This window comes from Pinus tabuliformis, chromosome 6 (genome assembly GCF_031772625.1).
Source record: "Pinus tabuliformis cultivar Carrire ecotype Pingquan chromosome 6, CPIR1, whole genome shotgun sequence".
Taxonomy (NCBI): Eukaryota; Viridiplantae; Streptophyta; class Pinopsida; order Pinales; family Pinaceae; genus Pinus; species Pinus tabuliformis.
This window is the reverse complement of record NC_142292.1, coordinates 413,812,024-413,828,440: the sequence shown is the minus strand read 5'-3', so window position 1 is coordinate 413,828,440 and position 16,417 is coordinate 413,812,024. Positions and strand designations below refer to the sequence as shown.

At 38.4% G+C, this 16,417-nt stretch overlaps 3 protein-coding genes across 6 annotated transcripts; 2 read left to right on the top strand and 1 right to left on the bottom strand.

Annotated features, from left to right (window-relative positions):
* The first annotated feature begins 7,464 nt into the window (after positions 1 to 7,464).
* LOC149259057 (uncharacterized) lies at positions 7,465 to 8,440 on the top strand. Of its 4 annotated transcripts, none has more exons than XM_089374655.1 (3): positions 7,465 to 7,598; positions 7,692 to 7,765; positions 7,888 to 8,440. In XM_089374655.1, exons 1-3 carry the CDS (start codon positions 7,487 to 7,489, stop codon positions 7,969 to 7,971), a joined length of 270 nt encoding a protein of 89 aa, XP_089230781.1. In that variant the 5' UTR covers positions 7,465 to 7,486; the 3' UTR covers positions 7,972 to 8,440. The 4 variants fall into 4 exon arrangements, with proteins under 4 accessions (XP_089230781.1, XP_089230771.1, XP_089230789.1 ...); XM_089374645.1 differs by having other exon boundaries at positions 7,860 to 8,440; XM_089374663.1 differs by having other exon boundaries at positions 7,465 to 7,603.
* Positions 8,441 to 9,913: 1,473 nt separating this feature from the next.
* On the bottom strand, positions 9,914 to 14,563 carry LOC149259056 (uncharacterized). Its single transcript, XM_089450490.1, has 7 exons — positions 14,243 to 14,563; positions 13,321 to 14,137; positions 12,678 to 13,128; positions 12,027 to 12,242; positions 11,174 to 11,984; positions 10,337 to 10,912; positions 9,914 to 10,123 (listed from the first exon to the last, which is right to left on the bottom strand). Exons 1-7 carry the CDS (start codon positions 14,561 to 14,563, stop codon positions 9,914 to 9,916), a joined length of 3,402 nt encoding a protein of 1,133 aa, XP_089306616.1.
* A 577-nt stretch (positions 14,564 to 15,140) lies between these two features.
* Positions 15,141 to 16,001, top strand: LOC149259055 (uncharacterized). Its single transcript, XM_089450448.1, has 3 exons — positions 15,141 to 15,497; positions 15,586 to 15,659; positions 15,753 to 16,001. The coding sequence occupies exons 1-3, from the start codon at positions 15,141 to 15,143 to the stop codon at positions 15,862 to 15,864; spliced, it is 543 nt and encodes a 180-aa protein (XP_089306574.1). The 3' UTR covers positions 15,865 to 16,001.
* The last annotated feature ends 416 nt before the right edge of the window (positions 16,002 to 16,417 follow it).

Genomic DNA, 16,417 nt, shown 5'->3' with positions numbered 1-16,417 from the left:
ATTTTCGTAAGAAGTTGCAGAAAGAGGACAAACCGTAGTTTTCTATATATATTTTTTAGGTCCGAAGGTAGAAATAGTGACATGTGGCACATCGTACAAGTTTTTTATACTAAAACATTATATAATCAAGTCATCTTAGGATATTGGGCATAACTCTTTCTTGGAGAATCAAATTATGATCAAACTTGTGACGTTAGAAAGAGGACTCAGAGGGCTACTGTAGGAGGCAATTTCAGAACTTTGAGATCTGAAAGTACAAAGTTACAGTCATCTCAAGACTGAGGTCCCGAAATCAAGAAATGGCGATATGAGGAAGTTTAATGGAAAGGACCCAGTAAATTGGATACTACAAATGGAGCAATATTTTATCCAGATGGTGTACCACTGTTACAAAAGGTACGTATTCCATCTTCATATTTAGAACTAGATCAATTTTTATGGTATAAACAACTATGTTCTTCTAAACAACTTGTTACATGGTCAATTTTCATGGGGGAAATGATAGAACCTTATGAGGCTACAAAGAGCAACACCTTCTTTAGAATAACACCTCAACAATTGGAAGAAAAAGAGCAAAAGTGCTTTGTTACAAAATGGAAAGAAAAATTATGGCAACAAGTCTACCCCTCATAACTATAAAGATGGAAGTGTTGTTTCTCCTAGCCTTCCACAACCTACAAGGGTTACACAACAATAATTGGAAGAAAAAAGAGAAAACGGGCTTTGTTACAATTGTGATAACAAATACATTAATGGTCATAAGTGTGCTCAAAAGAAATTATTTTACATTGATTGTGGAAAGGAGGAAGAAAAGGATCAAGAAACATGAAAAGAAGAGTATATACACCAGGAACCAACCCCAGAGAAAGAAGAAATGAATCCGACCATATCTTGTAAATCATTGGAAAGAATTACTACCCCTCAAACTCTTAAGATAGAAGGACATATCAAGAAGAAAAAGGTTCAAGAAGTGAAAGACCACATCAATAAAGAGGAAATGAATCTGACCGTATCTTGTAATGCAATGGCCGAAATTACAACTCCTCAAACTGTCAAGATAGAAGGATGCACCAAGAAGAAAAAGTTTCAAGAAGTGAAAGATCACATAGAGCATCAAGAAATGAATCTGACCATATCTTGTAATGCACTAGAAGAAACTACCACTCCTCAAACTCTAAATATAGAAGGACATATCAAGAATAAAAAGGTTCAAGCAATGAGAGATCACATCAAGCATCAAAAAAATCTCTCCAACTCTTAAAGGATAATGCCACTGTGGTGCAGAATTGAATGAAACAACAGATAGATAAATATTGCAGTGAAAAAGTTTTTGATGTAGGTGATTGGGTATTTTTACAACTACATCTCAAGCAAGCTAAAAAGGGAAATGGCGACCTTACCCAATGCGAAGAAACTTCAAGGTAAAAATGGATCATGATAGTCTTAAAAACTTTTTGGAACAAATATTATCTTTAGAAGAACAAAATAATGGGTCACAAAGATGTTGGGTTATGACTTTGAAATCATCTACAAAAAAGGGAAGAAAATTTTTTTGGCAGGTGCACTCTCAAGAAAGGATGAGGACGTGAAAGAATGGTTGTGTGTTATTTCTATTATCCAACCAGATTTGATAAACAAAACATGGTATGAATGGAAGATGGACGAAGAAGTGTGGCCACTGATTCAAAATTTGCAGAAGATCCGAATTCAAACAATATTGCTAGACTTTGAAGATGAAGGAAAAATCATATTGGAACCTACAACAGTCATAGAAATGAGAACCTGATAGCTATGAAATTGATCCATTTCAGAGTGTCTCATCAAGTGGAAAAACTTACCCGTTGAAGATTCCACATGGGAGGAAATTGTTTTTATACAGAAGCATCAAGAACTACTCAAGCGTTGAGGACAACACTTTTTGAAGTAGAGGGGCATGTTAGGCCCCTATACTACTAGTGTAACCCCATATTGTTATTAGTACAACCCCCTTATTATATCGTTCTACCCATGTAGTCCGCATATTGTTATTATTGTGCCCCATAGAGGACCACTATTGTTATTATTATGCCCCTTAGAAGCCCACTATTGTTATTATTGTGCCCTTACATTATTATTGTTATGTTGGTTCTGATTATATTATGACCCCTTAGACTCCTATATATAGAAAGGAGGCCTTTTCATTTGTAGCATCTAAGAATTGTTGATTTGTGTAATGTAAAGGAGGTTGCCCCCTCGAAGACCCTGAATTCTATGTCATTGATCTATCTTTTCTATCCTTTTGTGAGCTAGTTTCATAACAATAAAAGTAATAGGGAGTTGGTGTTTCTCGCTAGTTGGGGCTAATAAAACACATTATGGAGATGGTGCTTCCCGTGAGTGTGTGCTTACCAAAAAAAATGATGTAATCAGAGTGGTGGCATTTGATCAACATCGTAGCAACTAAGATTTGTGATTTACTCCCTTTATGGATTTTTTCTTAAAAACCTATGTGTATGCTACTTATGTTGTGATGAATGATTCATCTGTTGATTTATGTTGATATATACATAGTATGTTATGGAATCTTCAGATGAATGGTTTCCAAGTAAATGGAATTATAAATTCGCATTATTTTTTAAATCATCCTGAAGACTAATTTAAAACACCCTGTTAGTATTAATTATCTTTCCAACATAGTATTTTGAGCACTTAAGCTCTACGGTGTACAAATAAGAAGGACGTGACCAAGGGCTATGACTAGGTTTTTATCAGCTATCTCGACATTGGAACATATTCATAATTATGCCTAAATATGCTAATATGCCAAGGGAATCAATCCCATATGTCTACACTTAATCACAATATGACAAAGGGTTGTGAGTGCAATCTTTCTAATATGAGGATACCTATATCATATCTAATATCATTCCCACATGTGCCTAATAAAATCTAATATGCTCACCAATTAGTTTATTTATACACATTTTTATGTGTGTATGTGCTTCCTTGACTTGTATAGGTATCGCCTTACTACAATCCAGTTCAATAATGGCTTCCCTTAACAAGTAGTGAATCAACCATGGATACCTTCCTAACACTATTCACTTTATATTCCCCCCAACTTTGACATCAACGACAAGATTACAACAAAGTCTTCCTTTGATAGTAAGGTCCTTACAGATTATATCCCTAATGACATAATGGAAAGGCCCTTACACATTACAATAAGGGTTTCTAAGGTAATTTGATAAAATTAAACCTTCTAATTGATTTGTGGATTTGTTATTGTATATAGGATTTGATATTGAATTTTCCATCTAATATTGTGTACATTTAAATATTTAATATATATATATATATGTGTGTGTGTGTGTGTGTGTGTGTGTGTGTGTGTGTGTGTGTGTGTGTGTATCAATCTTCATTTATTGCATAACTGTTAAATTTAAATAAGCTAAAAGTTATGCTTTTTTGGTTTGAAACATAGAGACTTCATATATGTAAGTATAAACAAAATTGAGGAAAAAAGTAATTAATACAAATTGTATGATATTTTATTTTATTTTTAAATTGTATATTGAATTCTAAATTATATGTTCGAACAAAGTTATTTTGAATATTTGTAATTTGAAATATCACATAATTTTACAATTTGTAATATATCAATAAAAAAATGAAATTTAAAATCTATCTATTAAATAAAAGTTAATAAAAAATTAAAATATAACACATTATTTAAATAATTAAAACCATCTTTGCAAACATAAACACCAATTTTAATAAGGATCATGTGCAAACAATTTTATATACATCAAATTAAATTGCCTTAGTTTGAAAACATGAATTCTATAATTTTGTTGTACCTATACTTCATCGATAACATTAATACCTTCATGTTAAGCTAGAGTTAATATTGTAGTTTTGCACCATAAATTTTAAAACACTCGAGCATAAGACAAATTTTTGTTCACATGTCATAACAAGTATAAATGATATGTTGAACAAACACTCGATCATTGTTACAATGGTTGAGCTTGGTTACAAGTAATATTTACCAAGAGGAGATGTTATAGGTTAATTTCCCATAGTGTTTGGTGTTCAACAACTACAAAAGGATAGATCAATTTATGAACAGGAAATTATGCAGTCTTGGAACATTCGAGAGGAATCGTTTCTAGGAGTATTAAATGTGATTCAATATTGATGGTAATTCAACTGTAGAGACTATGAAAAATCGGACGTGTCATGGAAATTATTGGTGGTCCCATTATTGAGTTAGAGCTATCTCATTGAGTCTTGGTACATTGGAAAGGAATTCTTTCTAAGAGTATTAAATGTGATTAAGTTTTTATGGTAATTCAAATCATAAACTATGAAAGATGAGACATGTCATGGAATTGGATGGTGATCCCATTATTGAGTTAGAGCTCTCTCAAGGAAGATCATAGATTTAAATAAAGTGAAAAGTATGGCTTTGATGAATTAAAGACAATTTTGTAGCTAATTACAATGGTTAAAATATACTTCTCGGGCTATGTGACAATTAATGGGGATCCTCCCCAAGGTGTGTAGGTGGTAAATAAAGTCTATTGTTGAGCAAGGTGAGTGATATTGAAGTGCACACTCATGCCCCACAAAAGTAAAATAAACCAACCTATAATCCTTATTCATTATACTAAAGACTCTGAATAGAGCCAATGTAGTTGGACTATGAGGTACAATCTGGATAATGTTGTTGTATCTGTTTTAAGAGAAAAGAAAGACAAGGGATAAGTCGATTGAGTAGAGAAAAAGGTTACTAAGGAGATCATAGCGTTAAGAGTTGATTGAGGATATCTATCAGAACAAGAGCTATAGCTAAGATAAATGCATATAAATACAAAACCTATAAATATAGTATCAAAGTCATATGAAATATTTAGGTTGGGGCCTACACTTCGGAATGTCAAAGATTCCATCTATGTTGGCTTCTAAAGAATAGCTTGTGGGTTGTTTCCTCTACCAAGTGGGTTCTTGCAAAATCAAGTGGTTGGTGATTATTGTAAGCCAACCATATATCCATCAAAGAGGAATTTGGCACTTCTTTCTCCTCCATGTGAGTAAAAATAATATGGATTTGGTGCTTCCTCCTAGTTTGTGCCAACAAAGCACATTATGGAGGTCACGCTTCCTAGGGTGCTTACTAAAAACTTGATGCGATCCGAGTGGTCACATTTGATCTGCGTAAAAATATGTGTATGCTACTTGTAACACCCCTCCCTTGTGAACTAAATTATTGTAAACCTAAGCTAAGTTAAATCTAGGTGTGATATCCTCCCTTGTTTTTTTAATGTTCTAAACCTAAGCTGAGGAAAGATATGTTTGATATGGTCCTTTGTGAGTTAAAATATTATAAAGCTAAGCTGAGGAAAGTTAGGTGATATGTAATATTAAAAGCAAATGTGTTATTAAATAAATTAATAAAATAAATCACTTCGAGGGTGGAGCACCAAGAGAGAGGAGATTCTTGCTAAATCCCATGAGTAATGGGATAGGGATGAATCATTCAAGATCATCTTCGAGATGTGATTCTAGATAAGCTTGGATGGATTGGATATCCATCGGATAGATGGGAGATAAAAATCCATCAGACATAAAATATTTGCGAGAGATAAAGGTAAGATTTTATGTGGAAAAGAGTGGTGGGAGATAAAGACGAGATTTTCCAAAAAATACCTAGGAAAATGGAAAAATACATAAATCGGGATGCCTTTAATGGTAACTAAATCATGAAGGAGGGTATTAAATACCTAGTGCATTTATTAAATGAGGATATTTGAGCCTTGGCAAGATATTCTACTCCGGGAGAATTAGATGTGATTCATGGCTGGATGGTGTTCCTCCTCCCTCCAAGCGAGGTCTTAGTTGGTGTCAAATGCATGGAATTTTTGTATGATGACTCTGACTCTCTCTCTCTCTCTCTCTATTACTGTTCCAGTTTTTCTATGAGATTCACTTGCATGATATGGGCTCTATATTAATCTTTACTTGTTATGAAGTTAAATTATTTTTCTCTCATATGGTGATGGTTGATTTCTTATCTCTATATTTATTTCCTACTATTGAAATGGTTAACCTATATAGCTTAGTTGTATAGATGAGGTGTTATCTCTATGGAAATTATTATTGTCTTAATTATCATACCATTAATTTATATGAGAAATGGGGAATTAGGGTAATTACCTTTTGATACTGGTGTTGCATCATTAGATTTCTCATGATTGACTTGGATGTGGCTTTCTAGTGTGAAGTTATCTGTAGAAGTACATTAAATGAATTGACAGTTAAATACCCATGAAGAGTAGGATATTGCACATAATTAGATTACATGTGCTATTATGAAAGAGATGGAAGTATTATACATATGACCTATGTTACATCTAAGAATAGAGTTAGTAGCGGAAGCATTGCAGGAATTATATACATACTAACATGGTTTATGCCGAGATTATGTGAAATCATTATGGATTCCCTAATTGATCATATAACATTCACTATGAAGATATGATATGCTCATAATGCTCTAAAAGTGATATCTAATAAAGTGATATCTATTTATTATTATTCTTCATATATTTATTTATTTACCTTACACCTAATATAACTAAATTTATAGAATTTATATAAATTTATTTATTTTTATTTAATTATTATTATTTTTTATACCTAATATAACTTGCTCTTTAACTCAGCTTGTATTCTTTTATTATTATGGTTATTATTTTTATTTTCTCTCATATCAATTAACCCATTTATTTGTTTAAACTAATAATTTCAATTTCGATTTTATTTATTCTTACATTTTATTATTTATTTTTAATTTTTATATTTTATTTATCCCCCTTCTGTCACATATCTACTCTTCCTTAAGCATATAATATTTTTTTTTTACTGTAATGGTTGTCCCACCATTAAGCAGATCGAGCACTATCATACTATGTGTACCTTTATATTGTATGACAGTATTGGACTTGTACTTTAATCCACGGAATGCATAGCTTTATGTTAGTTCTACTTTTAACATTCTATATGCATATCATACATAAGAGGCACGTACAAACTTGTTATCATGGCCATGGTCTAAGGTTGTGCATTCCAAACCATTGTCAACACAATGATATCGCTATGGTATATAGTTTACTGTTAAGTTGATGTGGCTCGTGTTTTATGGCATACCTACCAATCCACAAGTTGGCGCTCCCAACACTGGACACTTGGACTTGTCTTAATTATGGCTGGACTGGTCACGTGGTCTGTGCACGGCTCTACCTACTGGATCCTTCCCACGTCTTTGTCTTGGTCTTACCGCCACAATCGACGGTCCGAGGCCTCTTGGAAGGATCTAGGGCCGAGAGGGCTCCACGACTTAGGGTTATACCTGGGGTTTATAAACCCTCTCCGCGGATTATTAGCGATTTGGCTGGGCATTCGCAGTGCTCCGACGCTCTGGTTCTCTTGCCGTCTCTTCGGCATGTATGCCACTCCTCCGGCACCATTCTTCTGCTGTCGTCTCTTCTCCGGCGCTGCTCCTCTGTTATCGATTACAGGGTGTCTTCGCTTCCTGGATGAACGCCACCGATTTGGTAAGGTAAGTCCCCGTATCTCTGCTAGATCTTAAGACTTAACAACAGTTCAGTTAATTGGCGAAGTGACTGCCATATGTCTTCTGTTGACAGGTAATGGTAGCTCCTTCAGTTTTCCTTCGGCGGTCTGCTCTTCTTGCCGGCAATGGTCTCAGGGTTATACACAAGTATGTACGCTATTCCTCTGTGGTTATTTATGGTCTGCTTCGCACAAGTTTAAAAGTTCTGAATCGTTTTTCTGGGTTTATAGTTAAACCCCAGCTACCTTATGCGTTCACCCTTGACGCAGATGACGGCATGGGTTTTGAGCTACGGTTTCTGCATGGGGTTTTGTCTTCCATGGTGGAAAACTCTCTTTTCCCACGGTGGTTGAGTCTGAGTCTCCTCCCAATGAGACTGTTCGGCTTGACTGTAACCGTGAGGTTATTGCACTTGGGTTTTGATTTATTTCCCTGTTTCGAGGTGGATTTCCATATACCCACCAAGTTTGTAATGTATAAATCTGTGGACAATATATCCGATGTTTAACAGTTTGCTTGGCATAGATTCGCTGTCGGTCTCCACATAGCCTATTTTGTTTATTCATTATGGAACATGCTGTAAAGATTATTCTGGAGTATTACTCAGTTTGTTTATGTAAAATCCCGTTCAGGGTTTTGTTAATATTTGCATTTCGCTTACGTCTGTTCTTAATCCTTTTCTCCACCGAACAGGGAAGTCTTCACTGTGTTTGCCCTGCCTCTCGTTTCATAGAGGTGCGGGCGAACACAGGTTTAAGACCGGCTATGGATAAGACTCACGATGTTTACTTTCCACTCTGGAATAAGTTTTGTTTATATATACATATGGTTATTCGTAACAGTGAAATGGTATTTGTGTGCTATATGGAAACACGTTGTAGTTTTGCTTCATACTGTATATGAAAACCGTGTTGTATTTCATTCTCACAGCGTTCATACTTCTTCTTGTTGGTTAGTTTTGTTCATGCATGTCAACCCATATCCCGACACGATGATCTCCGAAGTCGATATAGCTGGATTTCAATCCGATTGTTCTTTAAAATATTGTCTGCTATGTATATAAGGTTTTGTTTACAATAGAATGGAAATGATGTAATGCGGTTTTCCCTATCATGGAAATGCTACTGTTTTAATGACAGAACTTGATTTCAGATTTAGTACATTTATTTATATATGTACCTTGCATGTACTCAGTTTTTCCCCTTTAAGGTGATAGAAGTCTATGCACATTAAATATTATTCTAGTTTCTTTAACACCCTTGCACACACGCACGGTAAGGTTAACTTTCTTGGACTGCTGGTCTGGAAGGGTTTTAGAAGGGGTCCGGTCACGACCCGCCGGGTATTTTGACTGGTCCCTCCTTTCTTAACTTGACCCGAACAGAGGAAAGTTTCCCAGGTACAGCTAGATTCTAAAGACCTTCTGGCTCGTTAACCCGGACAGTCTACAGGTAAACTTTTATTTTACAGTTACACTATCAGATTATGGATAGGATATATCCGACCCTTCTTACAGACGGGTCTGCTCACAGTTTCCACCACTGTCCCGTCTTATCTAGCTTTACTTCTACTCATTCATGCTATTTATCAGCTGTCTTCCTGGTACAGTCTGTGACTGTCTATTGTATTTTATCAGTTTGCCCTTCGACTAATATACACACAGCTACAGCCACGCCATTCTAATGGTAACTTAAAGACTCTATCGCTAACAGCTATAGTTTAATCTTCTACATGCACTGTATAACGATTATAACTACTTCAGGGTTTCAGATACTTACCTGGTTGCTCCTGGTGTGAAATCCCTTCAAAATCCTTCTGTAAATTCCTGTATGCAGCTCGTTATCCTCCCATCCGTGAGACTTGTCCTTCAGGACTTGAGTCTCCCCCCGAGCTTACCCTTACCGGATCACAATCCTCGGTAAGATAGCACAATCCTCAGTGCTTGACTATCTGGTCATTACCAGACATAGTCCAGAAACAAGGTTCATTACCTTCTTTTCCTCTTTCCCTTTGTCTGTCCCCACAGCACACCCGAGAAAGCTATTCACCACCTTTTTCCTTTTTCCTGGAATTCCTTCCAGTTAAGGAAAGTGGTTACTTTCAGTTCTATTAACTGTTTTCCCTTTTTGGGAGCCCAATGTTTTCTCTGAGCAATTCTTTAAACACATTACTTTAATGCATATTAAAAATAACACATTACTCTTTAAAAGAAAATAAGTTTCTCAATGTCATTCCAGTTTTACCACAGTAAACTTTTCAATAATTACATTTACGGGGTCATCACATCTCCCCCCTCTAAGTTTGGACATCGTCCCGATGTCTAGTGTCCTCAAACAGCTCCGGATAAGCTTTCCGAAAAAGCTCTTCGTCCTCCCAAGTAGCCTCATCCGGTCCATAGTGCTGCCACTGCACTTTAATTTGGGTAATAACCCACTTCCGCAGCTGTACTTCTCTCCTGTCGAGAATGTTCAGCGGCTCGACCAAGACCTCTCCTTCCGGTTCGACCTGCACACAATACCAGTGTCAGTTTTTCCATCTCTCGACAATTCTTCAATTAGTTCAGTTAGAAATAACTCTTACCCGAATATCTTGCCACTTGATCACATGCTTAGGGTCATAAATATACTTCTTAAGCATGGATACATGGAAGACATTATGAATTCTAATGTGGCTAGGTAAGGCTAGCTGATATGCTACTGGCCCAACTCTTGCCAAGACCTGAAAAGGTCCAAAGTAACGAGGCGCGAGTTTGGCACAACTGCTCCACTGCAGAGTGCTCTTCCTGGCTTGTATTCTTATGTACACGTGATCCCCCACCTGATACTCTTTGAATCTTCTTTTCCGGTCTGCAAAGGTCTTTTGCCGATCCTGAGCGGCTTTCAAGTTAGCTCGCACTCTTTTGACCATGTCTTCCATTTCTTTGAGCATTTCAGGTCCCAACCTTAACTTATCCTCCGGGCCGCTCCAGTTTGAGGGCGTTCGACATTTGCGTCCATACAAGACTTCAAATGGAGACATTTGGATTGATGTATGATATCCGTTATTATAAGCGAATTCCACCAGGTGTAGATAATCTTCCCATTGAGTCGGTTTTTGCATTACACATGCTCTCAGCATGTCTTCTAACACCTGGTTCACTCTCTCCGTCTGTCCATCAGTTTGGGGATGGTATGCTGTACTAAAGTTCAATTGTGTACCCAATTCTGCAAACAGTGCTTTCCAGAAAGCGGATGTAAACTTTACATCCCGATCTGATATTATAGTCTTCGGCAGCCCGTGAAGTCTGAACACGTTCTGCATAAATATGTGTGCAATTTGGACTGCCCTGTAGGTTGATTGCACTGGAATAAAATGGGCGGCTTTACTCAGCTTGTCCACTACCACCATAATAGAATCATTGTTCCTTTTAGTTCTAGGCAACCCAGTTATAAAATCCATAGATATAATTTCCCATTTCCATTCTGGAATTGGTAGGGGTTGCAATAGCCCAGCTGGATGCTGATGTTCAGTTTTGATTTGCTGGCATTCTAAACACCGCGCTAAATATTCCGCTACATGTCTTTTCATTCCGGGCCAGTAGTACTCCTTTCGAAGTGCAGCAAGCATTTTCTGGTATCCCGGATGACCTGAGTAGTGGCTGGTATGAAACTCATTCAGAATTAAATTTCTAAGGTTATTGTCATCTGGTACAACCAGTCTTTGTTTGTAAAACAACATTCCATCCTTGCTCACTTCATACCCTTGTTGGTTATCCTGGCCAGAAAGTGACTTTTGTCGCTTCATTTGCTGATAATCAGCATCCAAGTTTGCTGCTGTTTTAATCTTTTCTTGCAATGAACTTTCCCACTTGCTGAGAGTGACCTCATATAGACATTGTATTTTTCGGCTCAAAGCGTCTGCTACGCGATTTTCCTTCCCCTTCAGATGCTTGATATCAAAGTCAAATCCACTTAAGAAATCTGCCCAACGGGCTTGCCTTTCATTCAGAGTGGGCTGGCTAAAATAGTTTGTCAAGCTATGATGGTCTGTTAGTAACAGAAATTTCTTACCCAAGAGATAATGTCGCCACATTTTAAGAGCATGTATAACAGCTGTAAGCTCCAAGTCGTAAGCAGAATACTTCTGCTCATGCTCCTTCAACTTTCTTGACTCATATGCGATAACTTTCCCTTCTTGCATCAGTACACCACCAATGCCTTCCTTACTGGCATCCGTACACACAACATAATCCTTATTAGGATCAGCTATGCTTAGAACGGGAGCCGTAGTGAGTAAATGTTTAAGTCGATCAAAACTTTGCTGGCATTCCAAAGTCCATTTGAATGTCCTTCCTTTCTTCTGTAAGGATGTGATAGGATATGCCACCCTGGAGAAACCCTCCACAAATCTTCTGTAGTATCCTGCTAACCCCATGAATGATCTGATATCTGCTACATCTTTAGGTACAGGCCAATTCATTATGGTTTTGATTTTCTCAGGATCCACTGCGATCCCTTCCTTGGTGATCACGTGGCCTAAATATTGAATTTCTTCTTTATAGAAATCGCACTTGCTAAATTTAGCATACAACTGATGCTCTCGTAGGGTCTGCAGCACTATTCGGAGGTGCTCCTCATGTTCCTCCCTGGAACGAGAATAGATCAGAATATCGTCAATGAATATTAGTACAAACTTGTCTAAAAACTGATGGAACACGCTGTTCATCAAACACATGAATGTGGCGGGTGCATTAGTCAATCCGAAAGGCAGCACTACAAATTCGTAATGCCCATATCGGGTTCTAAAGGCTGTCTTAGCAATATCCTCTTCTTTAATTCTGATCTGATGATAACCAGATCGCAGATCGATTTTGGAAAATATGGTTGCCCCTTTAACCTGATCAAAAAGCTCGTCAATTCGAGGTAAGGGGTATTTGTTTTTGACTGTGAGTTTGTTCAGCTGTCGATAGTCAATGCACATTCTAAAGGTTCCATCTTTCTTCTTGACAAATAGTACCGGTGCTCCCCAAGGAGATACACTGGGACGGATATAATTTTTATCCAATAGTTCTTGTAATTGCATTTTCAGCTCAGTCAACTCAGGAACACTCATCCTATAGGGTGTTCGCGAAACTGGGGCAGCACCCGGTATTAACTCGATGGTGAAGTCAATATCCCTCTTCGGAGGTAACCCAGGAATTTCCTCCGGAAACACGTCCACGAATTCCTTTATTATTGGAAGGTGGTCTAGCGGACTCCCTTTATCCTTGGTTTCTGCATAATTTATCTGAATGGCATATACTTGGCATCTTTTCCGGATGCATTTCACTAGCTGGGATGCAGTGATAGGCCGGACCTGCACAGGTCGTTTAATTCCCTGCATCTCCTGTTCCATTCCCAAGTCATCCCTGAACCGTATAGCTTTTGTTTTACAATTCACTAAAGCCCAATGCTTCTCTAACCAATCCATCCCAATCAGGACGTCATAGGACCCAAGTGGCAGCATGTTCAGATCTGCTACCACTGGCTGTCCTGCCACCATTATGGAACAGTTCTTGATTTTTGCCATTACACGTCTTTTAGCCCCTGTAGCTAACTGTACTAGCCACAGATTCTTAAATTTTTCAGACTGCAATTTACACTGTTCAACTATCTTTGGACTAATATAACTTAAAGTAGCTCCTGGGTCAATTAGAACAGTGATAGAAAGGTCTGAAATTTTACCTTCGAATTCTACCATGGTAGGCTGGTATTCTGCCTGGCGATCATCCAAGGCTGCATTAATTTTGTGCACACTCCGTCCCACGTCGCCCACGGTTGATGCCTCATGAATCTGAGAGATCTGATCAGCTCCCTTCCTCTGCGGGCAATTCTTGACATAGTGTGGTCCGCCACAGCCCCAGCACTGTACTGGGGGTCGTGTTACTCCTTCATTATCCAATTTGATGGATGGTTCTCCCATTCTGGTCTCACTGACAGGCTTGGGTCTGAATGAGCTTCTTGGTGCTGTTCTGTTGTTCTGGCCTTTGACATTTCCCTTAGTTCCACCAACCCGGCTTCCTCTATTGTTTCCCACAGTTTTACTACCCTTTTTCTCATTCCATTTCTTATTGGAACTGTCCCCCTTCTGTTTGTTCTGCTGGTAGCACATTCTAGCTTTTCTGATAGCTTCGTCCATGGTTCTGGGATTGTCAAATTCAATCCTTTCTCTCATATACATGGGCAAGCTGCTAACGAACCTCTGCACCTTTGCTTTTTCCTCCTTAAGATAAGGTACATAGCGAAGCAAGGAGGTGAAACGATTAATGAATTCATCCATGGTCTGCTGTCCTAACCTCAGATCATGGAATTCCTTGGCTTTTTCATCATAAAAGCGCTCTGTTAGATATCTCTCTTTAAAATACTTTTGAAACTTTTCCCATGTTATGGTTCGCTCACTCACTCCTTTTACGATTTTCACTTCTTCCCACCACAATGTTGCCTTCCCTTGCAACTGAAATATGGCCAATCTAGCCTTCAGATTGTGGTCGTATTCATATAACTGGAAATATTTATTCATGTTGATCAGCCATGCTTCAGCTGCTTCCTCTTGCTCTCCATCATAGTGTGGGGGTTTGATTTTCCGGAATTCTCCCTGCAGTTCCACCTTCTGCCGCTTTGAAGTCTGTTGTTCTGAGACATTATCAGACTGCTCCTTTCCATCTTCTGGAATCTCAGATTCTGCTTGGTATTGTTGTTCTTCCGTCGTTCTCTGTTGCTCTGCGCTTGGATTGGTCAGTGGCGGGTTCTGTTTATCAGACAAGCTTTTTAATATTCTTTCTTGCTCCATTGTCAAACGTGCGTTATCCTCACGCAAGCGAGCCATTTCATTCTTCAGCTCTTGGACTATTTCTAGTATCGCCAGGTTTGTACTGCGGGTCTCCTCACCCAGCTGCACCCACAATTCTGGGTTGTTTCCTGGATTCATTTTTCTTCTTGTTCTGGTCTGTTCTAATCATACAACAGACATTCTTGTGAGCTTTGGGCATTCTTTACCCAATGAAGAAAGAGCAATACCAATGCTGTAACAACAAATATATTTTTTTTAACATAAAACGACAACACATTTTTCTAATACCCAGAGGCCACAGTTTGGGCATCCTGGGCTCTGATACCAATTGTCACATATCTACTCTTCCTTAAGCATATAATATTTTTTTTTTTACTGTAATGGTTGTCCCACCATTAAGCAGATCGAGCACTATCATACTATGTGTACCTTTATATTGTATGACAGTATTGGACTTGTACTTTAATCCACGGAATGCATAGCTTTATGTTAGTTCTACTTTTAACATTCTATATGCATATCATACATAAGAGGCACGTACAAACTTGTTATCATGGCCATGGTCTAAGGTTGTGCATTCCAAACCATTGTCAACACAATGATATCGGTATGGTATATAGTTTATTGTTAAGTTGATGTGGCTCGTGTTTTATGGCATACCTACCAATCCACAAGCTGGCGCTCCCAACACTGGACACTTGGACTTGTCTTAATTATGGCTGGACTGGTCACGTGGTCTGTGCACGGCTCTACCTACTGGATCCTTCCCGCGTCTTTATCTTGGTCTTACCGCCACAATCGACGGTCCGAGGCCTCTTGGAAAGATCTAGGGCCGAGAGGGCTCCACGACTTAGGGTTATACCTGGGGTTTATAAACCCTCTCCCCGGATTATTAGCGATTTGGCTGGGCATTCGCAGCGCTCCGACGCTCTGGTTCTCTTGCCATCTCTTCGGCATGTATGCCACTCCTCCGGCACCATTCTTCTGCTGTCGTCTCTTCTCCGGCGCTGCTCCTCTGTTATCGATTACAGGGTGTCTTCGCTTCCTGGATGAACGCCACCGATTTGGTAAGGTAAGTCCCCGTATCTCTGCTAGATCTTAAGACTTAACAACAGTTCAGTTAATTGGCGAAGTGACTGCCATATGTCTTCTGTTGACAGGTAATGGTAGCTCCTTCAGTTTTCCTTCGGCGGTCTGCTCTTCTTGCCGGCAATGGTCTCATGGTTATACACAGGTATGTACGCTATTCCTCTGTGGTTATTTATGGTCTGCTTTGCACAAGTTTAAAAGTTCTGAATCGTTTTCTGGGTTTATACTTAAACCCCAGCTACCTTATGCGTTCACCCTTGACGCAGATGACGGCATGGGTTTTGAGCTACGGTTTCTGCATGGGGTTTTGTCTTCCATGGTGGAAAACTCTCTTTGCCCACGGTGGTTGAGTCTGAGTCTCCTCCCAATGAGACTGTTCGGCTTGACTGTAACCGTGAGGTTATTGCACTTGGGTTTTGATTTATTTCCCTGTTTCGAGGTGGATTTCCATATACCCACCAAGTTTGTAATGTATAAATCTGTGGACAATATATCCGATGTTTAACAGTTTGCTTGGCATAGATTCGCTGTCGGTCTCCACATAGCCTGTTTTGTTTATTCATTATGGAACATGCTGTAAAGATTATTCTGGAGTATTACTCAGTTTGTTTATGTAAAATCCCGTTCAGGGTTTTGTTAATATTTGCATTTCGCTTATGTCTGTTCTTAATCCTTTTCTCCACCGAACAGGGAAATCTTCACTGTGTTTGCCCTGCCTCTCGTTTCATAGAGGTGCGGGCGAACACAGGTTTATGACCGACTATGGATAAGACTCACGATGTATACTTTCCACTCTGGAATGAGTTTTGTTTATATATACATATGGTTATTCGTAACAGTGAAATGGTATTTGTGTGCTATATGGAAACACGCTGTAGTTTTGCTTCATACTGTATATGAAAA